The sequence below is a fragment of the Leptonotus elevatus genome, chromosome 19, assembly GCF_054856555.1.
Source record: "Leptonotus elevatus isolate MCC_2025b chromosome 19, RoL_Lele_1.0, whole genome shotgun sequence".
NCBI lineage: Eukaryota > Metazoa > Chordata > Actinopteri > Syngnathiformes > Syngnathidae > Leptonotus > Leptonotus elevatus.
In genome coordinates this window covers 14,166,849-14,194,460 of record NC_141257.1, presented here as the reverse complement: position 1 = coordinate 14,194,460, position 27,612 = coordinate 14,166,849, and the positions used below count along the sequence as shown (strand labels likewise).

The 27,612-nt window shown below is 40.9% G+C and overlaps 1 protein-coding gene across 3 annotated transcripts; it reads right to left on the bottom strand.

Moving 5' to 3' along the window:
* Positions 1-1,694: 1,694 nt before the first annotated feature.
* On the bottom strand, positions 1,695-23,192 carry LOC147158083 (adhesion G protein-coupled receptor B1-like). Of its 3 annotated transcripts, none has more exons than XM_086062665.1 (32): positions 22,783-23,192; positions 19,500-20,272; positions 18,399-18,548; positions 18,216-18,314; positions 17,973-18,137; positions 17,735-17,899; positions 17,098-17,262; positions 16,845-17,009; positions 16,661-16,762; positions 16,461-16,567; positions 16,170-16,364; positions 15,615-15,683; positions 14,538-14,646; positions 14,074-14,217; positions 13,909-13,978; positions 13,565-13,667; positions 13,135-13,178; positions 11,237-11,363; positions 8,443-8,546; positions 8,261-8,363; positions 8,018-8,168; positions 7,823-7,892; positions 7,655-7,721; positions 7,477-7,562; positions 6,777-6,948; positions 6,584-6,679; positions 6,454-6,493; positions 5,740-6,347; positions 5,184-5,219; positions 4,989-5,093; positions 4,712-4,762; positions 1,695-3,975 (listed from the first exon to the last, which is right to left on the bottom strand). In XM_086062665.1, the coding sequence occupies exons 2-32, from the start codon at positions 20,224-20,226 to the stop codon at positions 3,775-3,777; spliced, it is 4,596 nt and encodes a 1,531-aa protein (XP_085918791.1). In that variant the 5' UTR covers positions 20,227-20,272; positions 22,783-23,192; the 3' UTR covers positions 1,695-3,774. The 3 variants fall into 3 exon arrangements, with proteins under 3 accessions (XP_085918791.1, XP_085918792.1, XP_085918793.1); XM_086062666.1 differs by having other exon boundaries at positions 6,454-6,490; XM_086062667.1 differs by lacking the exon at positions 4,712-4,762.
* Positions 23,193-27,612: the final 4,420 nt, after the last annotated feature.

The window sequence follows — 27,612 nt, the reverse complement described above, 5'->3', positions numbered from 1 at the left end:
CACTCTGCAGATCCGTTTGGGAAAGGAGGGACTTGCTGTACAATACTTCGAGCTGATTGGACGATGCGGCATCTTTGCACGTTTCTTTTGACCAATCAAGGCAACGGATGAAAATGTTGTCTTTGGTCTCATCTTATTTTTTGGGGGGGGGGGGGGGGGTGCACAAACGTCCATTTGTCTGTTAGGTTTGATTATTTTCCTTCACCGTAAAGTCTTTATTGCTTGTTCATCAAGGATGATCAGCGTTTGTTGTTTCGATAGCAACAGCCTTCATTTAATATCAACCCATAAGCCTGCTGCTGCTGCCAGCAAGGTGCTAATTGATACTGCATTTCACATTAGGGGGTGTGAAAGGCGGTGTGGATCGAGAAAAGACTTGGGACTTGGTGTGTGTGTTTGTGTGTGTTTGTTTGCTTTTATAAAAGTGTGCAGAATGGTAATGAGTTATGGGGGTTGTCCAGCTGTATAACCTGATAAAACTGTGCAGAGTGTGCAATAAGCGCGCTTAAAATGAAGTACCAATTGCTTTCTCACGTTTTCCTTTCTCCTCATGCTTGTTTAGAAGTGTCATTGTCAGCCAGCTTGACATCATGCTCACTGACAGCCACTATCTGCCTGTGATGAAATTAAAAGAAGAAAATAGGACCTCAACGACTCATTAAGATTATTTTAAGAGCTTTTTTTTTCTTTCTTTCTTTCTTTCTTTTTTCTTTTTTTTCTTTTAAAGAGCTCAGTATTGTTCATTCGGTAATGATCATTGCTCTTTTTTTTTTTTTGTATGTGGGTGAGTATGTATATGCGTGTGTGCGTGCGTGCGTGCGTGCGTGCGTGCGTGCGTGCGAGTGTGTGTGTATTCGTTAGTTCACCAAAAACCTATTAAAAAAAATCCCATACCGTTCACCTAAACCGAACACCGCCGTCAGGAGACCCGAGGAAGGACCAAAGAAAACAAAGGAAAGTGAAATCCAGCACCGACCAGACACCACCCACCGGGCCACCAACCAGAGTTCTTCACCAACCCCAGAAACATCTAAATTCCAACAAATCAGGGAGACCAATAAATACTCTATTTACGAAGAATCTGAATTTTCTCTGATATATTTAATGGTTCAGGCTTTATAGGGCCCTGACTAAAAACACGTAATGCTTATAACTACTTCCAAAAATAATCATGCTAGGAGGTTCAGTAGCCTATGTAATTCATGACAATCAATTTTAAGGACAAAAGATTTGCTACACCCTTACAATTATACAGTAACAAATAATAATACTGGAGAAAAATAAAGTTATAGGCACAAATTCAGACAACTTTAATGACAGATTCAGTCTGCTCTTTAATGTGTTACCTTCTGTCATTTTCTCAAACCACTGATCTTTTCCTTTGTAATGATTTGTCTCCTTGCAAAGCATTAAAATAGAACTAAGGAGAGTTGCTCTTTTATCAACTTAAGAGCCTGCTTTTTTTGGTACCAACAAATCATATGACTATATTTAGAGAGATAGCTTTTGCTGGAGGCTTTAATATGGCTATTAAAAATAGATTACAAATACATAATCTTGTTCTCTGCGCTTCTACAAAATCTCAATTTACTTTTCTCCCCCATCAACATATTTATAAAATGTTATACAAATAATGTGAGATTTAGCATTTTACTGTTGTTTTGACGACTCAACATTTCACATAGCACACCTCATTCATGTAATATATATTGTTTTTATTAGAAATTAATCACATTCATTTTGTGCTGTGAAAATTGTACAATTAGGGAAAGGGCAAATACATACAAAAATAAATCATGACGAGATTACAAATGATTCCGTCTGTTGAGATATGACTTGGACTAACAAAGGAACTGATAAAACTGGAAATAGAATTGGCTGACAATTACTGACAACTTGTGACAAGGTTATCAAAAACATTTTTACAGAAGACATGAGGTTCCATTACTCGTCGCGACACAGTGGAGAGTAATAACAAATATCCTGAAGCACATTTGTAGAGATATTCATTCGTTCCTATACATTGTTTGCTTTTATAGAAGTACAATGATCTACTTGTCACAGACACCTCCAAATATGGAGTCTTATGCTAACAAATCTCTAGTCAATAAATTCTTTGAATTACTAATACAGATTTGTAATACAATTTTCTCATAAAGCGTCTATATGCTCTGTAAATATGAGGAAGATGGTATAAAAGATTTGAGTCATCAGTAAGAAAAACTGCGATACAGTATCAGTCTTGCTTGATCATCAAGCGGCCATCATATTGCACCATTTCACACTGATGGTTAAAAACACAAATGTGTTGAGTCACATCCGTGTCAGGAGCCTCAGCTTTGTCCAAATAGTCTTGCAAGGCTGAGAAACAAACGGGTGATGATGAAAAGGTCTTCCCGACCTTGGATCCACATTTTCTCTTCAAACGCACACCCAGCAAATTCCCACATTATACTGCTCCGCGTTAAGAGTCTGTATTGTGGTGCTGGTGTTTTGGCATCGAGGCAAAATGCAGTAGAAAGCAGGAACGCGTGTAACCGCCTCCATCACCACTCAGTAGGTTTGTCCCGATGCAGAGCATACTGGATCACAACACATTACTGATGTGTTCCCCAGACTAATGATGTAGGTCACAGTAAAAAATAAGCAAATGACATATATGAAAGGAATGAAGAAAAAAAACTGAAATAGGTTAAACAAGATCATCAATAACAGCGGTAATAATTAACAAATTGCTTAACTCATTCACTCCCAGTCATTTTCACAGAAGCAATCCCCTTCACTCCCGGATTTACTGGATTTTGACTGATTTTTCCAGGTCCACAGAATATTGTGTTCTATTGCTATAAAAACATGGAACCTACCAAAAGAAAGATTAGAGTCTCTTCTTTGACCAGGAAAAAAAAAAGTATATTTTTGATCTGTTTCCATTTTGCAGCAATTAGCATTAAAATATAGCTAAGTTTCATCATTATTCACAAATCAGTTTAAAACACTGGGAAAAGAGCTGGTTGCAACCTGGCCCTGGTTGATCTCTTATGCTCTGCTGCCACCTGCTGGCCGTTTTTTGTAACAACTACCATTGCTTCAAGCATTCTCTTTAGTTCAGAGGCTGCATCAATGCTCTAGCATAAAAAAACATAATAAACATATAAATATGTCCTTGGGAGCATGGTACTATTCAAAATAGAACGTATTTATATGTTTTTGGGAGCAAATGAGTTAAACATTATCGTATAAAGTTTCATGGAGGTGTTTTAAGATCTTAAGAAACCAACAGAAATCCTACAAAGGGAACACAAAACAAAATCTGTGCCTATCATACTCCACACGTGTTTTTGCTCTCTTTGCTATGTTGGAAGGGAATTTGGCTGAGGAGGAGCAGCCAAGAGTTCGAGTCATTACCTCCCAAAACGCAGGAAGGTATACCATGTTATTTTGTTGTCTCTGAAGGTCAAAAGAAGCACAGCAGGCATCACTAGCCACATGATCTCAACTGCAGGTTTCAGAAACCCCGCAGCAAACACTAATGGAACCGCAGCCAACTCTGGTCTATGTGGATGTCGGTCGGAAAACTCCAGCAGCCCCTCGAACTCCCGAGCCAAGTCCACTCACAGAGGCAACAATAACAAACCACCCCCACTCTGTATTCCACTCTTACCCCATCCTGCCCTGGCTGAGGATTTGAAGACGTTGATTCTCTGACTTACTTCCTAACTTTCCCATATTTTCCAATACAGGAGCGCAAACTCAAAAGGTAAGGGAGGTCATCCCTCAGACCTCTGTCTGCAGGTCAATGATGTCCTGACCCACCATTGGGATGGGGGTGCTGGTCTTCTCCCACTCCACAGAGTGCAGCTCCAATGGCGAGGCAGCCAGAGGCTCCAAGTCTTTACGGACCCACGCGGGGGGAGATTGCTGCGGCAAGCCTCGTACCCCTTCCCAAGGCCTCTCCAAGGGACCCTGCTGTTTGTCCTGAAGGGGAATAAAAGGGACGACACTTAGTGAAGCAATGATGTCGCTCGTCGGATCGAATCAAAATGAAATGAGCGAAAATTATTATATGTGTGAATCAAAACACAAGTTTATATTGGATGTTAAAAACATTATTACCCTTTTTGAATCTAAGAACAAAAAAACTTTAATTTGTATGTTTGATTGGGAAAATGTAATATCCATAAATGTAAATGTTTAAACTTGAAACCTTTACTCAAATTATTTTTGATTGAAATTGAATAATTTTAAGCCTTTCAAATTTGTATACGAACAAGATTTTTATTTATTTAATATTAATTTAATAAAAACAATTTTTAATACCTCTTGGAGCTACCTGAATATGTGTTTAAAAAAATAATAATATTAATTTGATAAATTAAAAAAATATATATATTTTTTTAAATACCTCTTGGAGCTACCTTAATGTTATTTTATTTTTTTTTGCTTTCCCCCCATTTATAATTTGTATTCTTATTTTATTACATAATTTATGTAAATTGGATTAACTGGTATTTGTATTCTTCTTCTATGTTTAATAAATGTTAAAAAATAAAAATAAAAAAGCTTAATTCCATCCGAGGCGAATGTCAAAGAATGAATCTTGTCTATGGAAGAAGCTATTCCTCCTTGAGGCAAGTGCAATGCTATATCTGATGGTGTGTCTTGACTACAGGTGGTTGATTTGAAATTGTGAGGTCATATTAAAAACACTCACGCTTTGGTTCGTTTTGTCACTTCCTGCTGATGATACGCTCCATCTGACAGACTGTAGGAAGCAAGGAAGAAAATGCATCCTTAATTCAATTGACCGCGTGTTAACTGTTAACCATAGCTCAATAAAAAATGTTCACCACCAAACTCCTCTATTAGAAGAACAGTCACTTTGCCTCAGATTTAATCATTTTTGCCCATTTTTGATTCTACTATATTAACTACAAATTCCTTTTGGTATGATGATGAGTAATGGGCGTATACAGTGGATAATGTATTACCTTGCTGTCAGAGGCTGGCGACTCTCTGTCTTTATCAGCATGATGTAACTTTCTGTTCAGGTCCTGGAACATGTTCTGGTGGCGCTTCTTTGTGTGCATGATTTTCTAAGGAACACATTTATAATCATAATTAGCATTTAAATAATGAATTGTGAGCATAAAGATGACATTAGGAAAAATCTGATTGATAGTTACCTCAAAGTCAAGCTCAGCATACCGGGACTTTTGTCTCTGCAAAATAAGACATAACAAATCATGTTAGTTAGGTTAAATGAATAGGTCAGAAACACACACATTTTTATATATAGAGAGATATATTTCAGAAGGAAATGGATAGCAAATTTAGAGTACTGACAAGTTCATTCAAATGTATGTAAATGACAAAAAAAACGTAATTGCATCATACTCTCTCGAACTGAATCATAATCCCACTGAGTCGAACCAAATCGAATCGTTCCACTTTCTAATCAAACTAGTCTTGAATTGTTTCGCACCCCACATATCAAAAACCGTATTGAATCGATGCACACCCCTAATATATATACATATACATATATAAAACAGGAAGTGCCCTGATTTCAACAGGAAGTGACCCAGAAGTGACCTAATATCAACAGGCAGTGGCCCATATTCAACAGGAAGTGACCTGATTTCAACTACTACTACTTCTACAAGTACTACTACTACTACATGTCAGGAGTCCCATTAAAAATTTCCACGGAAAATTTTCTAGTTATTATTCCTGTCTTACCTCCAAGGAGCTCATGGACAAAGTGGAGATGGTCTCGCTTTTGGACATCATCGAGTTCATCGACTCAAAGGTGTTCTCCAGGCTGCTGTGAGTGATGTGAGACTCGCTGGACATGTTGTGGATGTTTTGGATGGGCGAGTCCCTCTCGGAATAGGACACGCTGACCTGGTCGCAGGGAATGGACTTGATGGCAAAGGCAGCTTGCGGCTCAGCAAAAGGTCCGCTCAGGTGCATGAGTCTAGCCTGTGGAAGTTGTTCCACGTTGATGTTGTATTTCGTCGGGTCGTCTTTGGGTTTGGTTCTCAGGGTCGAGGTGGTGTTGGGCATGAGCACGTAACCACTGCCATCAGAGACTCCGCCCTCTGCCTGAACCCGAGCGAGATCAACATCCAGCTGCTGGAAGAGCTCTCCTTCACACACGTACACGGGTTTTCCACAGGAGGGGTCGACTCCCCCCACCAGGCGGCTCTTCTCTCTCTTCAGGGTGAGAGTGTGGCTGGAATATTCGGGGACTGCCTGCATGTGGGTCTTGTTGGACGGTAGCGTGTGGAAGTTGGGGCCCATGGGAAGAGGCATTTGAGGGGGGGACATCTTCTCTTCAGATGAGCCTTTTAAGACAAATTTGAACATTAATCAAGCAGAGCAAGTGAAAGGAATTCATTATGAAATACAAATAGCAATTTTTAAGGGCAAAAAATGTATGTTTATGCTCACCTTGTATGCATGAATCTCCATCCTTTTCAGTATCAGACTGCTGAAAAGGGAATAAATACTCCATTAATGCACATGTTCATTTGAGGAGAAATTTCACAAGGCACTCAACACACTAAAGCAAAAAACTCACCGTAAGCTGGTTGTGGCCATTGTGATGCGAGCTTCCAGAATCTCCATTGCCGTCATCTTTGCGGTCAACTACCCTGCACTTCACAGCTTCCTGAACCTAAAGAGGAATTAATCAGGAAATTACATTTCAACCACTGCTCATAAGACGCACATTTGACAAACTAATTGAAACAACTTGATCAAGTGTCCCTCACCTCTCTCCGGAGGATGCAGTGGACCATGACAATGATGAAACCTTCCAGGGAGTCGAAAATAGCAAAGAGGATTTGGAAGAGGGCCGAACGGCGATCTGTGATGGCGAGTACAGCGGACATCCAAGTGAGGGCCAAGAGAGGCAAAACCACACAGGAGCTCCATAGTGATGCCCTGTAAGGGAGGAGGTAAGAGATTTTCAGCATGCATGCTGACATCTTCATCCAACCATGCCTTTATGAACCTTGTTGTTAGGGCTGGACCATTAACCGAAATGTTATCGCAATTAAGATTTTAGCTTTTCTAACGATTAATGTGCAGCAAGTTTACAAGTTCCCTACGTTGTGAAAGGACCCTGAATGCACCATGTAGCTTGTAGCTTGCCCGGAGCGAATCAGTGTGATTCTGCCGTGATAATGCTTAATTTTGAAAATGAAGAATTAAAACGCAAGCGGCTTGTATTTCATATGTTATACTTGACAAAAAAATAGTGTAGAAGTATGAAGAATTAGCATGTAGCTCGAACTTAGGCCAATTTCCAAATGATTAAGCGATGCATCCCTTTAGCTTTGTCCATATAGTTTATGTCCTTCAGTAGTTTGATTGATGGCCTTGACATCGCTACACATTATCAATACAGCTGTAATGGCACTGATGTGGGCGATAAGCACAAAACCTTAATGCAAGATCAATAGAACCTACCCAGCTCTCTCCTTCAGCTTCACATCGGTAATGCCGTCCTTGGATACGAGCTTGTTAAAGACCAGAATACCAATGACCATATTCACCTAAAAATGGAAGAGTCAGAGTTAGAATGGAAAATACTAATACAACTCATATTGGGATGGATTAAGATTTTGAGATCAGGTCTGATACATACCAAAACAACAGCGGCAGCCGGACCAACAAAGGAATAGAGGAGCCCGCCCTCAAGAGAAAGCCAACAACTAAAGAAAAAGATAGAGTACTTTAATACTTGACCTAATAAAACCTCTTTCCAAAATACATATCAATGAAAAAGTTCAAAATGAAAAATATAAAAACGTACTAGTTGACGGTTCCGTATCCCTTGGCTTTTGTGAAACCCACAGACACGGCCACCACCAACGCAGGTAGGCCTAAAAAACATCAACAATATGCCAATAAGGGTTAGAGCCTCAAATGAAAACAAGCACCTAGGAAGCATTCAGTAAGAAGAGTCAAAGACAGATAAAAGAAAGAAGTAAAATCCAAGTGTGCTTACCCCAACCCAAGCACAAGAAGCGCTTGCGGATTATGCGGTTGCGCAGACGACCAGTGACAGCCATGTAGGACTGCCAAGCTTCCGTCAGCACCCAGCAGAAAGAAGAGAGGAAAAAGAAGTGCAGGAAAGCTGCTACCAGTGTGCAAACCACCTGAGGAAGCCCAAAGGAGGTAAAGAAGATGGCTGTTACCCAAAGCGGACAGGTTTAGAAAGCTTCAAATCTGGATTTGGAAGAGAACAAACCTTATTGCGAGCTTGAGTTTGTCCCACGAGAATGAGCGCGTTGGAGCAAATAATGGACAGGCAGAAGTTGATGAGGATAACGGAGCGCTCAGAGCGGATATACCTGAGGTTAGTTGGAAGAGAAGAAATCGATGAGTTTGAGAGCCTACAGCTTTTTTGACTTTGCTCACAGGGTGACTTACTTCCACACAGAGACGTAGATGATGATGAGGAGGAGCAGGGTGAGAGAAGACACTCCACAGCCAACTATGAGAGTCACGGATGGGAGAAGCGCCTTGTCCATGATCTGTAGAGGAGACAAAAGACATGCCCTGTAAGAGCTGCACAAAACCAACCCGCGCATGTGCATTATCTGGAACAGCAGACGGCTCCCTGAAGGGAAACACCTTGAACGGCACAGCTCAAGCAAGGTGAGCTCAAGGTGAGCGTGTCATAAAGATTCATTTCCGCATGAGCTTTCCGCTCCTTTTGTTCAGAGGAACAACAGACAACTCGTCTTTCGTCTCCCCTTCCGCTGCATTTTGCTTTTGTGCCAAGCTTCAACTCCGCAGGGGTGAACAGGTGGACCATTATCACCAGTGCATTCATCTGTCACCACCTGCCCTTTTCTGATCTCCGACAGCAGCTTGGCGCCCGCTGCCGCCAGTGGCGTTGATAGTCCCGCGGTTCAAACTGGTGGAAGAAGCGATTGTTTCCCTTTCAACGCTGAGTACACAAATTTTACTTTCGAATGGCGCCACAGCACCCTCGAGGTGGTTAATTGCGCACATCGTTGAACTGGAGATTAGCGATGGAGCAAATTTTCTTGGGTATTAGTCCGATTAATTGCTATTTTTAAGACTTTGTTAGACTTATTAGGGATAGACTGATTATGAATATCGGTATCGGCCTTTTAAAAAAAGATCTATTTAAAACTGTGTTAACCTCAGGGAGCTAAATTTTCAGTTTCCAGTCCCTGGGAACTCTCTGCACCTTTTGTGATTGTTTAAAATTATAACAAAGATAGTAAAAAATTTAATTTCAGATATTTCAAAATTTTGAAAAACTTTATTTACTGGAGAAATTACGACAGAGCTATTTAAGTTTTTAAAGATGTGCTGATGACCCTGGGAACTCCCAGAACTTTTTGATATAATAAAAAAAAAAAGTGTATTTTATAATTAAAGAATAAAAAAAGAATTCAAGTTAAGAACTGGAATTTGTATTTTTTTTTTCATTTTCACATCAATATTTGTTTCCCCTTTACTGAAAATGAATATTGGCTGCAAATATCGGTCATCGGCCTCCTCCTCTCAGATCTCAGAGCGCCTAATTGCGAGTACTGACAGGCCTTTCCGTCATTGTTTTTCATATTTCTTGGACGGGTTGAGCCTGTTAAGTGAAATGTCGCTGCTCTGTGCAATGTCAATAAAGATATTACATCCCAGTGGATTTATGAGGCAATAAATTGCAAGTGATGCATCATTTCTCATATCTTGGTCAGTTGTGCTTACAAATTTGAATGGATCACAAAACAGTACTGAAGGATCTCCATTTCTAATTTATGTTAGTCTACTCAAGAACATTATAACCAAAGATCTTTAGCTCTCAATGCGGTTAAAAAATAATAATAAAAAAAAACATGCGCAATTCAGTCTGTTCTGTCCTCTTACTCGGCAACGTCTCTATCTGGGTTGCACTATATGAGTCTGGCTTTGACCTAAATATGAAGCATGTCTTATGTCTGTCCTTGCCTGCATCACATGATCCCTTTTGGAAGAGAAAAAAGCAAGGAAGCACTTGACGTATTGGACTTTTTGACCACAAGCTAGACAAAGGCAGTCCATTTCGTCTCATATGAAAGCTTCTGAAATGAGACCACATCAAAAGTGAGCTAACGCACTGCAATGTGTTTGCTTGATTCCCTCATTTCCTCTCCCTCCCTGCCTCATGTTATTGAAAATGTCCACAGTGGACGGTGGCGAGCGTGGGTGGTAGCGGGAAGAAAGGGAGCCGTCAATGCTTAACCAGACGTCTGTCTCTCATTGGTTCACATCTTTGGCATTGTCAGACACACTGAGGCTGAGGAAGGAGGAGGGGAATGTGTGTGTGTGTGTGTGTGTGTGTGTGTGTGTGGGGGGGGGGTCATAATTGAGACTTTGTAGATAATGGCTGATGGAGTGATGATGTGTGAGGCTGCTTGTTTCAACCGCTTGAGGTCAAGAAGAAGCAAGAGAGAAGCAAATGCAGACTGAAATCTCGGACATAATCAACATGCACTGAATGGACCTAAAAGCCGAAAAAAAAAAAGCACCGCATTTTTACTAATGGGTATTTTTGATTATGTATTATCTGTTTGTTTGCTGTCAGAAGCAGTAATTGGTGCAGGCAGAGATGGCCAGATCACATCGTCTTTCAGAGGAGGGGCAAGAAAAGTGGGGGTTGTGTGTGTGTGTTTTTTTTTTCTGGCCCCAGCTTCTCAGTTATGAAAAATCCCCCAGGCCGAGATAGCGCTGCAGAAGCCGTTACCGTGGAAACTGGCTAGAACAGCTTCTGGGGCAACACAGTCTACAGGGGAAATATATAACATTGTTTTTTGGCGCATGATTGAGAAACATAAGTAATTTCCACACTAAGGATAACTGCGTTGATTTCACGCAAAACAAAGTATTCAAGTCATTTATAGATATTAAAACTTATTTTTTGAATCAAAGACGTCCTCATATAATCTTAATACGTACAGTAGTACAAAAATGCTTAACACAAAATCACATATCAAATGCTATGTTTTCACACCTTTACATTGATTTTTGCATGTCCTCTCTATTTCATATTAAAATGCAATTTCCATACCCATGTCTCCCGCACCGAGACAAAGAAGCACGATGCAAATGGATTGAAAAGCACAAGTACACGCTGCATTGCATTTGCACACAGCACCAAACGTCTGCGCTAAGAGACAAAAGCTTTCGCATGCTCACATTTTGAAAGACTTACCGAGTCGAAGTTGACGTGCGCTAAAATGGCGAAGGTGGAAAGGCTGTCACACACGCATTTGGTTCTGAATGAATGAACGGGCACGGCTCTGCAGTTCCGCGCAGACCACGATCCAAGCAGGGAGGATCTGCACAGGGGAGAGAGAGCAAAAGCACCCACCGGCGTGAGGAGGAGAGGAAAAGAGAGGCTGCTTTGAGAGCTGACAAGGCTCATTAAAAATGCATCTTGTTGATGTGTTTTTAGACAGACAAATGTTTTACATTGGGGTTACATTTCACAATCTATTCAATCATTAGATCACTATCTAAGGTGACCATATGCATATATTCGTGATACTTTTTCATGTTATGTGCTAAATTATTTTAAGTACTGTTGTTAACAGGCTTTATAAGTGTTTTATAAAGGCCTATTTCTTCTTCTTTTGAGGCCTATGTTTAAATAATGATGACCATCTTTTGTTATGGACATGATTTTACTAGCAATTCCTAGCCACTGGGAGGCAAACGCAACCAAAAATAAAAACAAACCATGCTTTCTCATCTGTAGAAGATTTAACAAACGATCAACAAAATAAAAAATAAGATGTATAGTAAATGGTAAATCCTGAGTGGTGAACAAAACAACAACAACAACACAATATATAGGGATGTTCGATACCACTTTTTTAGACCAGTACAAGTATTCAAATTCTTGAGTAGTCACAGATACCAAGTATCGATACCACTAGTACGTTTGATACATTTTCGCCCAATTTTTCCCCCTTAAAACTGCATGAAATTAACTCATTCACTCCCAGCCATTTACACTGAAGCAACCCCCTTCGCTCCCTGCTGTTTTCGTGGATTTCAACTGATTTTGCAACGCCCACAGAATATTGTGTTCTATTGCTAAAAAAACATGGAACCCACCAAAAGAAAGATTAGAGTTTCTATCTGTTTCCGTTTTGCAGCATTTAGCATTTGAATATAGCTAAGTTTCATTATTATTCACAAACCTGTTTAAAACAACTGGGGAAAAGAGCTTTTTACAACATGTCCCTGGTTGTTCTTATACTCTGCTGCCACCTGCTGGCCGTTTTGTAATAACTACCATTGCCATTACCATTCTCTTCAGTTCAGAGGCTGCATCAAAGCCTTCTCTATGCTCTAGCATAAAAACCCCCACAAAAAACATTTTAAACATATAAAAACGTCTTTGGGAGCATGTTATTATTTAAAATAGAACATATTTATACATTTTTGGGAACAAATTCGTTAATGGCATTTTAAAAATTCTTCTTATTTCTAATTTATAGTTCCTGATCTTAAAATGGCCACAAGAAGGCGCTATCGCGAGTACCTATACCTTGAAATAAGGCCAGGTATCAGACCGATACCCAGTACTTGCCCATGCCTAACAATATACATAACTTATGACCACTTGCAAACACTATTGAGATCTAATACATGCGCTGCATCAAAAAGCGTCTATTTTATGTATCAACAGTATTGTGGTATCAGTGACTACTTAAGAGTCGAGTACTTGTACTGGTATGGAACATCCCTTAAAAAAATGCTTATTATATGTTGTGTCTTGCTGTAGTTCATTTGAGGAGCTAATGGTGAACTATGAATCACATTTTCAGTAAGCATGTCAGAGATGCTTGCTCTGGAAATGATAGGCCAACATGTTGTGGCACTTGTCTGTCCTCTGTGTCATGAAAAAGGGACCAAACAACATTATCACTCCCCCTCTGGTGAGTCTCAAAATGGATGAATGTTCCATGCAGTGACAGATGCATGACTAAAAGAAGGTTCGAGCTGGTGACATTGCCACCCGCGAGATAAAATAGACGTGTGAGTAATGACTTTGATGCACATAAAAAAAAAAGAAGAGACACGACAGAAGTCAACACTCACGTTTCACTTTCGTCCCATGAGAGGCATGTCTCGTTCATAGTGCCCTAAAAAAGAAGCAGATGGAGACGGCATTGTGAGGAATATCACATCTGCAGTTGGAAAATCCATAATAACATCGTGTGAGAAGCAACACCTTGCCACTTATACATGCATCTATCTATAAACAGCTTCGCAGTTACAGAAGCTCATTACTGGGCCAATTACTGTGATTCCTCATCATGGACTGACCAGCTGGTTAGGCTGTGATCGCGACAGGTTTCAGCTGGCAAAATGATTGGCAAATGTCACAGTTTCAACGCAAATGTCAACAAAATGTCAAGCTTTGCGTGTGCCGCGGTGAGCAAACACCCAGAGAGGACGCTGGTGTGTGTGTGTGTGTTTTTTGTGTGTGGTAATACTGAGGCTCCATGAGCTTGAGTCATAGACTTACATTGTGGAGATGCGGGAATTCGATTTCGACGGGAGAAGACAAAAGGGCAGGGGTAGGCTTGACAATCACTGTCACTACTTTTGAATTGAGCAGAGTTGTGTTGCTGTGGAAAGAAAAAAAGATGCAGTCAATGTACAATTCAAATTGATTTTTGTCTTTGCAACCCCCGAAACAATTAAATAATCCATTAGCCCTCCCCTGAATTTTACTAATCTTTTCCCCTAGTTTATAAGTGTCGTTGAGTAGTAATGGTTATAGAGGGGATAGTGTGGGCGCCATCTTGTGTTTATAATAAGAATTACATGAAGATAATATTTAAAAAAGCATATTAAAAAATGCATTACCTCTGAAAGGAAAGAAACGAAGTAAGGTTTCTGTAAAGGACAATGCCAGTCACAAACGCGTCATTGCCATCTGAAAGCAAGCAAATGGTTGCTTAGATACATATTCAACTCCATGCTGGTACTGATATAACTGCAAAAAAACAAAAACAATTGTGCGCGTCTTACCACTCTGTTCAATGCCCAGAGCCTCTCTGGAAATGGATATTTTCTCCTCAGCAGTCCTGACCCAGTCTAACATTCCCCTCCAGCCCTTAGAAGGGAAAGTGAAGTTGGAGCTGGTCGTAGTCGGCCGCTTATGGATGCTCAGCACTGAGAAGAAAACAGATGCAGCGCACAAACAGTTCAGCGTTTGGATGAAAAGTTACGAGGAAGACCTGCCAAGAACCTCAACGTCGCCAATGTCCCAGATCAAAAGTCACACAGAATGATTCACAGTGTGAAGTTTACAGTTATTCTGACACACAGATTGCTTCATCGAAAAGTCATATGTGTTATGCCTGATGCAGACAAGCTCGGAGACAGCAAGTAATTTGTTTGACTGATGGAGAGACGCTTTGATGCACTAGGCGGATGGCGCGAGGACAAATCATCCTGACAAGACATGAGCGTCGGTTGAGATGAGGGCTCACCTAAATTCTCGGTGACTTCGTAAATGTCCTGGAAGCCGCTCATTTGCATACCGATCATGTTGACGGAATCCTCGACGAGACGGAAGAACACCTTCACGTTGGCACCCATCTGAAGGAGGAATGTGTGAAAAATAATGTTTGAGAAACAGGCGGAAAAAATCATTACAGATTACTGCATTTTTTTCTTGCATCTGTCAAAATTGAATCATTTTGTAACACTTCATTAAAACAGCAATCTTTTATCCATTTTCTATACTGCTTTTCGTCATGATTTTGCAATGTGGAAGAAAGTCATCCTTGTGGCTTTGATTAAAGAGTATGTCAGGGAATACCGAGCACAAAAGTCACGATTTTATCAACAATGAAAAGGATAACAATCTCAAAATGGTCAAAAGAAAGCTGAGACTTTCAGTCATGACGAACCATCTATTCTGTCTTTTCTATGCTGAAGTCCGCCCACTGCAGTGAAAGCCTCGCTTGCTGCTAGGCAACCACCAAACTTCCTTAACGCCATAAATGGACCGGCTAGTGATTCATTCTGGTGTTTCTACAGAATTTCCTCTTAGCAGAGGGGAGGGCTGCCCCTGACTTGCGTGTCTCTGACGCACAAACCGGAGCAGTGTGGGCGCAGGGTGTGCGTTTCTATGAAATGTGTGCCGTCTGTGTCCCCTCTCAGCCGGCACGGCTTTGTAGGATGGCGTGGAGAGTCGCAGATTGGCGAGTGGGCGCCGTGTGTTTCCCTGAGTCAATCGCTCGCTCTCATGCTCACCCTGAAGTGTTTACTCTCACTTGTCATTCACATTTGTCATGCAGTTCTGCACAGAAATGTGCAGACATTTGTTTTGAGCTACTAAATAGCTTAACAGGAACAGAGAAAAAAAAAGTTGTCAACCTTACAGTTAAGTCAACTAAAAGTTAAAAAGTGCTGAAGTCATTAACACATCCGTCAGAAGTTTGCCTTCTAATTAGCTCAGTCTTCTTTTCACGCCAAACTATCATTCACACTGACTCACTTTGAATATGTCCATCACACCCCCAACCCCTCAAAAAATAATGTCAGACACTCTTCTCACGTACCAGTTGTGCTTCTTCCCATTTGTCATGATGTTCCTCTTTCAGAAGGTTACTGATGGTCTGGACAAAGTTCTGCAAATAAATAATAAATGCAAACAAAGGTGTGTAAGAAGATTTGTAGAAACAGACAGCTTCATTAAAAAAGGAAGTACAATTTTTTTTAAAAAATAAATAAAATAAAAATATATACTGTATATTTGTGTCACCACTTGTTCTTATCCATCTCGGGCTCGGGGCGGCCATTTTGTGATTTGCTGTTGGCTAAAAATGAGATTGCAGTTGCTCAGCACTCAGGTTCGCCTGTTTTCTGAGTTTGATCATGTGACATTCTCAAGCTGAGCCGTGATTGGTCGTTAACTGTGTGCTGAGCAACTGTGGTGTCATATTCTGCTGAGAACAAGTGACAAAATGGCCGCGCCCTGAGATGGCTATAAAGAAGTAGATTTTGATACTTCATTCATATTTCACAATCGCAATATTAATCAGTGATTCATCATACTTTCCTCCTGACATAATGTATTTCGAAACACATTTCCAGAAGCTAACTTTTGAGTTTACCTCCACATCAGCATTGCTAAGCCTCATCCTGGTCGCCTTGTACAACTCAGTGATGTTCTTCAGGATATCCATGCTGGCCATCAGGTCACCGCTGTACGTTGCGCCTTCGTCACTTGAGAACCTCAATCGTGAAATCACCTCGGCGATGCCATCAATGCTTTGTGCCTGCTGTGCTTTGGTGATGTAATCCCTTGACTACATTGAGGAGAGTGGAAATGATTCTTAAAGATTCTGCTTTTGGGAGATGTGATTCATGACAGGCCTCCTCTCTTTTCTTTTCTTTTAACTTACCAGAATCTGAATGTTCTCGTAATTCTTTGAGACACACTTGATGTAAGTTGGGCTCTCCCAAGTGGCGAGGCCGACAGCGTTGAGACTGCACCGGCGAAGAATCAAACCTGCACGACAGAGAGCATACAGTATTTATAAGGTGAGGCAAATATAGATGCTGTATAGATATAAATAAATACAAGCATCTGCTGCCAATGTACCTGCAGTCTCAGCGGGACATGAGATGGCAGCCATGTCTCCAGCTGGAGTTTTCTTCCACACAACATCTCCATCATTCTGCTCAGGGCAAATCTCATGGGGCTCTAGATAATTACAAAAATCATGTTAGTTTATAAAATTATCTTCATGTAGATGCTTTAAAAAAAAAACATTCACATGACTAACCAGGGCATCTCTTTTCATTGCAGCGCTTCTGCTCTCCTCTTTCACCGGGGCAAGGCTCCCCACCAAAGAAAGGCCCATCGCAAACTCGTTGTCTCTGCTGGATGCCGCCGCCACAAGTCTTGCTGCAGCTGCCCCATGAGCTCCATGCATGCCAGCGTCCATCAACTAAACAGTAGCACATACCATAAAATACGCATTGTGATATGTCTTATGGATGATATTTATATATGTTTTTTTTGTTTTTGTTTTTTACCTGGGCATTCTTTCAGGAAGCAGTTGATGGCCTCTTTCCAACTCCCGTGACACTCTGAGCCCCCGTAGGATGGGCCATTGCATTCTCGTGTTCTCTGCATGGTACCGTTGGAGCAAGAGGCAGAACATGGGCTCCAGACCGACCACTCGTTCCAGTGTCCGTCCACTAGAGAGCAGCAAAGAAGCATCAATGATGAGCGCCGGCCAACATTGTTGGCTTTGCAGCAACTTTGTGTGAGTTTTTATTTCCTATATAGATTTAAGTCCACTGCTGTCAGTCTTTTTGAGCACTATCATTCACTAATATAATTTTTTTACACTCACCAGCCACAACATTAGCTCAATTTAATCAGAACAGTACAAGAGCACTTAGAAGAGCATTAAACACAAACTAGATCATAGGTGTCAAACTCCGGTCTTTGAGTGCCGCAGTCCTGCAGATTTTGGATGTTTCCCTTCTCCAACACAGCTGATATATGATCAGCTCATCAGCAAGCTCTGCATAAGCCTGATAACGATCCTGCTGATTGGAATCAGCTTGTGTTGGAAGAGGGAAACTTCCAAAACCTGCAGGACTGCAGCCCTCGAGGAACCGGAGTTTGACACCTATGAACTAAATGAATGAACTGTCAGCTCACCGGGGCATACAGCAATGTTGCAAAGCTTGTTCTGTCTTGAAGGGCCCTTGCAAGGCTCTCCTCCATTCTGGGGCAGCCTGCATGTGCGAGTGCGGTCACGGTAACCACGACCACATGTGGAGGAACACAAGCTCCAGGGGGTCCATTCATCCCAGGCGCCATCAACTAAAGTCAAATAAATGAATGTGATGCAACAGCCACGATAATATCATATTGATATCGCTCATCTGGAAGTTACCTGGGCAGACGGCAGTGTTGTTGCAAGGCCTGTTTTCCCGCAGAGGTCCGGTGCATTGGGTGGTGAAGGAGGAAGTTGCACAGACACGGGTGCGGCTTTGCCAACCTTCTCCGCATGTCACTGAACATGCACTCCAAGGGGACCACTCATCTGTCTTCGTGTTTGCTGAACAAATGGATTAAGTGGGTTAAACTTTTGAAAATACACATAAACTAGCATAAATTAAGCGCAGACTGAACTTACCGATTTGGGTTGCAACTGCTCCAAGGCTAAAATCATCAGCATGATCTCTCCTCATACCAACAATGGCCCGCAGACCCTGGCTCTTGCTACGTTCTTTGCCTGGAAAGAATAAGATTATTGCATTGTAGGCGATCCTGCCTGCTAAACGGACTAGCTAAATAATTGAACATAATGAAGGGTTACCTATACAGGCCCGTGGGTTGCACGCACGCCCTTCTTCAACCGTCCCCTGGCAGACGGCATCATCGGGCTGACAGGCTCGGCTGCGAACCTGGACGCCACCCCCGCACTCCTGACTGCAAACTGACCAACGGCTCCAACTGGCCCAGCTTTCTGCAACACAGAAATAGAGTCATTGTATTAGAGCTGCAATTAACGATTATTGTAGTGATTGATCTGCCAATAGTTTTTTTAATGGAATTTATCTACATTTTTAATGACAAAGAAATATTATTAACCTTATTATTTAAAGCCATGAACATATTCATTTACATACATTCTGTACAGTACAGCATTTTTTATTTATTTATTATAAATGTATTAAGTTAACAAGTGTTAAGAAGGGTGGGAACTGTGTGGTGGGTTCATTATGGCTCAGTAGATGCTTAACTTGTTCCCCATAACAAAACAAAATATTTTTTAGATTTTTTTTTTAAAAATCACCTCTCCTCAAAAAGTGAGCGACCACTGTACAGTATATATAATATCTGTGTGTGCATAGAGTATGACTCAAGAAATTTATCCTCAGACAGGAAGTGTAGAGATGGTGTTTAAGGACACTATTTGTCTGCACTCAAAGCTGATAGTTATTTGGTCTGAAATTGCTTCAAACCACTGCAGGGGCCGACAGCAGCGTTGCTATGCCAACCGCAAGTGCGCTTCGATTTTCACCGCCAGCTAACTGTGAGGTCTTTGTGCTCCTTCCCACCTTTTCTCCTACATAAACGCACCTGCAGCCTCCTCACACAAGCACTGAAGTTAACATGCTTGACTTGCAACACAACCAAGTTAGTGAAGCGTGCGCTTCAGGTAGTTCATCCAATTAAGCTTTAAATTTGCTTCTCATTACTTTGTGGCGGCGGAGTGCACATCCCTCGCCTGAGCTTGTGCTCTACAGACAGTTATCGTCAGTATCAACAAGTTCGGAGACACAAATTAAAGGGTCACTGAGTGGTAAGGTGCGCCGGGACCGGCACCGGCAGAACATCACCTCCTTGAAACAGTGAACCCTTGTGGGTGTGATTACAAAACAACTGGAGAACATGAAGCCTGTGTTCCACTTACTGATGATCTCAGCAGTCTGTACGTTGTCTCTGGACACTGGAAGGCATTTCTCAACGTAGACGCCACCCCTGTAGCAGCTCCCTGGCTTCCTTTTTGGGGTCTCCCAACACTGGCAAGGGGTGTTCATAATACCACAGGGATAATCGTGGGTACTGCTGGACAGGCACTTCTCCAGCCACTGGCATAGCATCTGGCAGGCGGGCATACTTGGGTTCCTCTTCCCCACAACTAGAAACTCAGACTTGAATTCGCTGACGTCACTCTGTGCGTTCTCCAGGTTATTACTCAAGGCCACCTTGCGGATTTGCAGGAACTGCTTACTGGATTCAATGTAGGTGACGGTGGTCGATGCGTCGCACAGCCGGACGACCTCATCATAGCTCTCCATGCCCAGGTAGGTGCGGGACGTCTCGATGAAGGAGTCGAACTGGAAGGTCCTGATCTGCCTCGGCTTGCAGGAATCGGTCGGCTTGGTGATCTTCATGTAGACGGTGTAGCGGCGGGGGTCGGGGTTCTGCAGGGTCCAGGAGCACGGCGCCGATGGGAGGTTGGTGGTGGATGAGAACACGCCGAAGAAGCGACTTTGTTCGAGGGTTGCGCAGGTGTCGGAGGCCGGACCGGAGGGAGAGGAGGAGGTCAAAGTGAAGAACAGTAGAAGAGCCACGCAGGGCCTGGAAAGAGCTGGCGACTCCATTGGATCAGTGTTGGATGAGAATCTCAATCTCATCTGCTGGTTTTAGTACTTCAGACAAGCAGGGATGTCAATGAAGGAGCTGCAGAGGGACAGCACAGCACACAATTGTTTTTATATTTCTCAGACTTTGCACGACAGTGGTTCTTAACTCATTCAAACCCAAAAACATGTTACATACGTTTTTATTTTTTTTAAATATTTTTTTATACTTTGTCCTTCACTCCCAAAAACTTATTTATACTATTTTTAATGGGGTTTTTTTAGGCATGAAGAGGTAGTTTAAAGCAATGGTAGTTATTACAAAAAACGGCCAGCAGGTGGCAGGAGAGTAAAAGAGATCAGCCAGGGCCATGTTGCAACAAGCTCTTTTAGTCATTGTTTTCAAAAGGAAAGTGAATAATGATAAAACTTAGCTATATTTTAATGCTAATTGCTGCAAATGAAAGAAGAGACTTTAATCTTTCTTTTGGTAGGTTTCATGTTTTTATAGCAATAGAACACAACATTCTGTGGACCTTGCAAAATCAGTCAAAATCCAGTAAAACAGCCTGGAGCGAAGGGGGTTGCTTCAGTGAAAATGGCTGGGAGTGAAAGAGTTAACCTGGGTTTGATCGAACTCTAAGGGTTCGGTGAGTCAGTCTCAGGGATTTCTTTATTATTGTAATCCCTTCATACAAACTCAAGGAACAAAAGAAAGTGGGTCAGATGAATGTGTGCAATATGATTCACATGTATAACGTAATGTTTGGTATTCCACAGGGTTCAATTCTAGGGCCTCTGCTGTTTCCATTTCATCTATGGCCCCTGGGTACCATCTAAAGTGCTCTCTCTAAATGGCTACTTATCCCTGTTCCTGTTGTCTTGAATTTGAATTTTTTTTTTCCAAGTCTTTTATTTTTCAATAAAAAAGGGCTCTGTGAATTTGCATAAAAAACCTGGTGGGGTTCAGTACCTCCAACAACGTTAAGAATAACCGGCCTAAAGTGAAGAGTGAATGAACCAACCCGGCGAGTTCTCTGCAGGATAATTGTGACGAAACAGCAATTACAGCCCCTTCACAGAAAGCTATATCGCCAAGCTTTTAGTCTTTCCTCCCACACACTGAACCAAACTGTGAAGCATCTGCGTCAGTCTGACGTCCATAGAAGCATTACCACTAGCGACGGCGGCCACTTAGATACTTTTTTTTTTTGCATGAAGCACAGCTCTTATTACACAGTAAACAAGAGGAATGATTAGCCCGTGCCAGAGACTGATTGCATGCCAATGAGCTTAATAGCAAAGCACACCTGAGATGAATATATGCAAGAGGCTGATGATGCAAAATGCATGAGGGCGATTGAACTTTTTAACAACACATAACTACAACTTGCATGAATGCAGATTGCATTTCTTATGAGTATGCAACAGATGCTATTAAGTAATCCGGGATGCAGAAAGTGCACAGAGTCAACATCTCCACTTGACCTGCCCTCGCTGAATAGACAGGAGACGCTCTGGCTGGTTGCTAAGCAATATCACTCGCTTGTGTTCAGTGCAATTTGTCTTATTCTTCTGCTTAGTCATTCCTTAGTGACTATTAAATTCAGGTGCACAATGAGGAGCTAATCATAAATATATCTGAATATAAAGCATAAAGGCAACAGCGCTATATGATTTGGTAATTGCAGTGGCATTCACTCAGACTTACACCTGCACTTTTCAGGCTACATCTGTTCCTCCCAACCCGTGTCTCCACTCTGTGAGCAGCATAGCAAAGACACCTGCTTTGTATAGAGAGGGCTGTCTCTCTCTCCACCCCCCCCCCCCTCTTCCGTCACCAACCGGAAGCTCCATGAATGTGCATCGGATGAAGCACGCGGTGAAAAGAAAGGAGGTCCAGCTGTCTACGCACATTGCCCACTTTCCCTCCTGACCTTTCTCTCGCTTTTTTTCCTTTTCTGCCCGACCATTTGTTGCTGGTGGCAACATTTTGACAAAACAAGCAGGCGAAGGAATAAGCTGGGGACTGTTGTCATGGAGACGCGGTTCGGGATATTTTGGGTCAAAACTGGATGATGCAGTTTATAGTTTTGAAGTGTAAAAAGAGAACAGAGCAACATTGCAAAATCCAAAATTTTCTTTCTTAGAACTTTACTTTGCATGGCTGACGAGACCACCTTGCAAATGCTTTGCAACACGTGTATGTGGGACATAAACAGACATTCAGTCTTCTGACCTCCTCCTGTTCTTTGTGAGGTGCTCTTTTGCCCTAGCAAAGCCATTTGGAAGCTATTATAAGTCAACCACCGCACTCAAATTGCTCACATTTTGAAAAAATAACCACAACAAAATGACAACAAACCCAACATAACCCCTAAAGTTCTAACAACTTAACAGAAAGTAAACCTAGTTATGCAGCAACAAAATTAACCGCATTTAAATTCGATGCATGGCGAAGTTTATGCACAATTGTGAACTTTATGGCACACAGGCGCATGGAGTTGAGAATTCAGCACCATGGACAGCAAAGAGAAAGTTTCAATAGAAGCTGCACAGCGACAATTTACAGAAAAAAATACGAAATTAAGATAAAGTATATTTTCTTACCTCGTCTTTCAATTTGAGGACTTCGGACGTGCGGCACGGAGTTCGTTCTGGCCAAACTTTTTTTTTGTTCAGTATTCGACGCTACCTAAACAAAAAAGATGCGCCAGGTCCCCTCCTGACCCGAGTGGGTCAGGCCCAAGTGTCCGTAATGCCCACAAGCAAATATTTTACTTTAAAAAGGCGACTCTTACAAACTCCAAAGAGTTTACTACCAACTTTGTTGAGTTGCTATATCCAGAGAAACTGGCGTATAGCTCGCGCTGTGATTAATCTGGCTTGCAGTGGAGCTCCAGTTGACAATCCGGAGAACCAAAACGGTGTACAGTCTCGCTTGCCTGAGCTCCAGAATCAATGTTGGTACTTCTACTCCCGGCTTCGGAGTCTTCTTGCTTGTGGCACTGAAAGTGGCTTCAGTCTCAGTGTAGCGTGTGGCCTTCTCCTCGCGGTTTATATCCAACCCCGCCCCCCCGCCCTTTGCAGTCAGTGCGTGGATGAATTGAATGAGGCAGCACCAAGACAGGAGGGGAGGGGAGGAGTGTGAGTGGGAGAAGTGTTTGTGTGCGTGCGCGCGTGCCTGGAAGTGTGAGAGTGAGCGTGTTTGCGCACAGAGCCGCGAGGAGTGCAGGGAGGGAGGGGATGCATTGATGCAGAAGGAGGGAGGGAGGCGTGTGCGCATAGATACAGGCGATTATCAACACCAAACTACGTAGATATCAACGCAGAGCCAAAGGTACCGGAAGGAGGATGAGCGCAATCAGTGAGAGAGCTCTTGGGGTGAAGCCAAGATGGCTTTTCTCGCATAAAAAGTACACTTATTGGCAACGTGCACCGTATTCTTTTAAGGCAGTGTTTCCCAACCTTTATTAAACCAGAGTGCATATTTTACATACAAAAAAATCCCATCAAGCAAAAACAGCCCCTTTAGGGTTGAATGCATTCTCCATTCATCTTGTCTAATTTTATGCACAAATGTGAAACCTGGGTCTCATATTATGTTATTTGAATGGCAACAGGTCAGGGTTCTAATAGTTTTGGAGTTTTTATTACGGTTACGTTTTATTGTGTTTTGACTTTAGTTCTTCTAATTCAGTCAGCAGGTTTGTTAGTTTTTTTCTCTCAATTTCCCCCCCTGAAAATGTTTCGTTTTAGTTTTACTAGTTTTAGTATTAGCATCAGTTTTAGTTAAAAAAATCGGACTATTTCTCGATTGCAAGATAAAAAAAAGTCGCAATATTGTTTTAACAAAGTGAAGTAAACTACAAATCTTAAAAGACTGACATTCCTTCTATACAGATGTACATACAGAAAATACATTTAAAATGAAATGTATGATATTAATTGGACAAAACAAAAAAACTAAGTTCACAATAAATTTTAGTAAAACCCCCAAAATGTTTTTTATTTCATTTCAATATATATATATTTTTCAATTTTACTTTGAGTTATTTGGTTACTTTTCCTCAATTATAATAACTTGGTTGGGCAAGTACCGATACCAGGTATCAGTAATGGGCCGATACTCTGCCTTTTTTCAAGGTGTTGTTAGGTATTGACCGTCATCTTGTGGCCGTTTTACAATCAGGAGCTATAATTAGAAGAAACGAAAATTGTCTTTATTTTTATGCAATTGTCAGTAAAATTACTGAGAGATATAGGTTGTGTAATAGACTGTGTGTAAATGTTTTTGCAATCTAGTGGTGAACTAATAGAATGACCTAAATTCGAAGCGTGTGCATTTAGAGACCACACTTCGCAAACCTACCACCAATATCTACGTTCACTACGTTCTTCTCCTTTGGGTATTCGTAGCAGAAAGATGTCGGCGAAGCATGTCAGCCTCCTTCCTGTAAGGTGCGGCACAACCTAAGTAATATAATTAGCGATTACTAGACCTACGATTATATATATATAAATTAGTGCTGTCAAAGTTAAAGCATTACCTGATTAATTAATCACAAAAAAATATCGCATTAATCATGAATTAACGCAATTAATTAATTAATTAATTTTGACCATAGATTATCCTTTAGCGTAACAGCTGATGGCTACGTTTAAGGTAGCACAGGTTGTTTCAGCAATAAACATAATTACATGCATTAAAGTAAAGCATTTAATAAATGTTTGCGTATGACATTTAGAAAATGTGTTCATGTCAAAATATTGGTGTCATTTCCCTCCCATTTTAAATTATGCAAGTAATTCATTGATTAGAAAAAGAGGATGAGCGTGTGCAGTGGATAAAAAAATGTTGAAGACGTCCTCATAACATTAAATGTCAAAAGAATTAACACATAACCGGTGCTCTTCAAATTTGGCGAGAAAAAAATATTGATAAAAAGCCTTTTTTATTAAGTGAGTAATTAATCCAAATTCTAAAATATGATTAATCTGATTACAAAATGTAATAATTTGACAGCTCTAATATAAATGTATGTTGATGTGGTAGAACATTTATAGTTTTTGCATATTATTGAAATTAAAATGAATTTAAAATGGGTTTTAAAATGAATGAACATTGAAAAATAATACAAATCTACACACTGTCCCTTTAAAATTATCTATTATTTCTTGGGGATATTTTATGTATAAAAGTACTACTAATATCAGTACTTGGTATCTGTGACAGTTTAAGAGTTGAGTATTGGTATCAGTCTGAAAAAAAGTGGTATCAAACACCTCTAATAATAACTAATAAAAACATACATGACGTATCCAGTCTGTTCCTTTAGTGTGGACGGTACATCCCACATTTAAAGAAGAGGTTAGGCTACCTCATCTCAAACGTGCACACGCACACCTCCCTGCCTCCTCTTTAGGGGATGTAGGCGAGCCTGGGTGGTTCTCTGAGTGTGAAAAGGAATAACCTAATGTGGGTGTCTGCTTGTTACAGTGCTGTTGGCACTGTTTCAAAAGTGAGAGAGGAACCACTTTCTGATCATGATGAATCAGGAAGTCTAAAACAGAAGCGTTAGTCATTGTTCCTGCTCAATATTTTCCTACAGATTCCCGAAGAAGAAAATGGGGGCGGTGTGTCATTTTGTCATAGTGCCATGGGGATCCACAGTATACTGTATGATGTCATTAAAAGTATAATAATACAACATTAATCTTCCTTTAAAACGAGTCGATGCTGTTTGTTTTGGTTAGATTTTAGTTGTCATGTTCCCTTGTATCCCCTTTTGTCAGTTTCTCACTTGTCATGTCTTGTTGCAGTTTCCAAGTTACTGTATGTCTTTTTCCTTGTGTTAGCTTTGGTACTTAAAACACTGTAAACATTTTTTTTTGGGGGGGGGGGGGGAACCTAAGTACCTTTTCCATTCTCATACATTTTTTTGAAAGCACACCTGCCTCGCCGCCTTACTTCCCTGCGTTTGGGTTCACATCCATACTTGTGCAAAGCTCTTTACCAAGCCTCATATACACTTAAAAAAAAATTACATTGATGTGAACATACCCCGTCAACCAAGGGAACGTTTTTCCCTTTTAGTTTGAAATAACTTACTTTAACCTCCAGGAACATTGGCCCACGACAGAACCCAGCTAGCTAGCTAGCGCTAAATTAACACCTGTGAAGCTTAATCTCTCTAGTCCAGCGTCCAAACTTGTAAACTGTGAGCTGCGCTGGGGCATTTAATTAACTTGGCACTTCATGGAATGCCTTAAGACCACGCTAATGTGTAAGCTTTGTTTATGTGGATGATATATTGGAGAAAAACAAAGGCGTAGTTTTAAAACTTGGTTGAAATATTTTGACGTTAAGAGAGATGTTTTAACACAGCTTGTGCTTTTTGTTTTGTGTCTGGCGGATTACACCCTGTCCTCCTGTTTACAGAGATCATCTGCTACGCTGATGATTTGCCATTGACTACATACCCATTGATAAAACGAATCATAGGGTAGCACACCAAACGATGCCCTTACAAAACGAACACACTATGGTAGAAACTATAGGAAAGGTAATTACAGCAACCTGCTAAAGCACTTTTTCCCGGAGAGTGTTTACTTGGGGAAAGGCTCCCCCCAACCAATGAAAAAATGCCCCATTGGTTGGGTAGTTTTCAGTTCCAATAATTGCAGATAGTCTAGGTAGGTGCCAGGGTTATAATAGTTTTGCATTTTTCATTACAGTTTTTATATTGTTTTAACTTTTGTTTGTTTAAATTCAGTTAACTTTTTTTTATTAGTTTCAGAGCGTGTTTGTTAGTTTGTTATTTTTCAAAATGCTTTGTTTTAGTTGTTTTTATTAATTTTATTATTAGCTTGAGTTAGATTTTTTTAAATTGTCATTAATATGCACACACAATTATTATGGTTAACATTGGAATACAAACTTAAAATATTGTTTGTTGTTGTTCATGCACAATGTAATATGGAATGGAACACCCCATTTTTTTTCAAGAACAGATCGAATTTTTATGAGTTTGCCATGAACATAGCACCCGTCAAGTGAGTATGGGTAACTTGATAGTGCCCAAGCCACAAACAAAACTTCTTGATGAGAACTGTTCATTATCGTGCTTCCTTGCCTTGGAATGGACCCTCATTTAATGCAAGAAACGTCAGCAGCAAGTCATCTTTTAAAAAGTTATTAAAATATACATTACAGATGAACTAGTTTATTCCTTATAATTGGGGAATTTATGTAATTGCATTTATTAATGGATGCTAATGTAAACTTTGTATGTTTTTGTTGAATTGTTTGAGGACCCCAGGAAGCTAATGGGGATCCTAATAAAGAATAAGAATAGTGCAATTTTCTTTTTGGATTAAGAGCTATCTTTAGCATGAAGTAATGTGAAATTCTGCACATTTTTAAAATGGTAAAATACA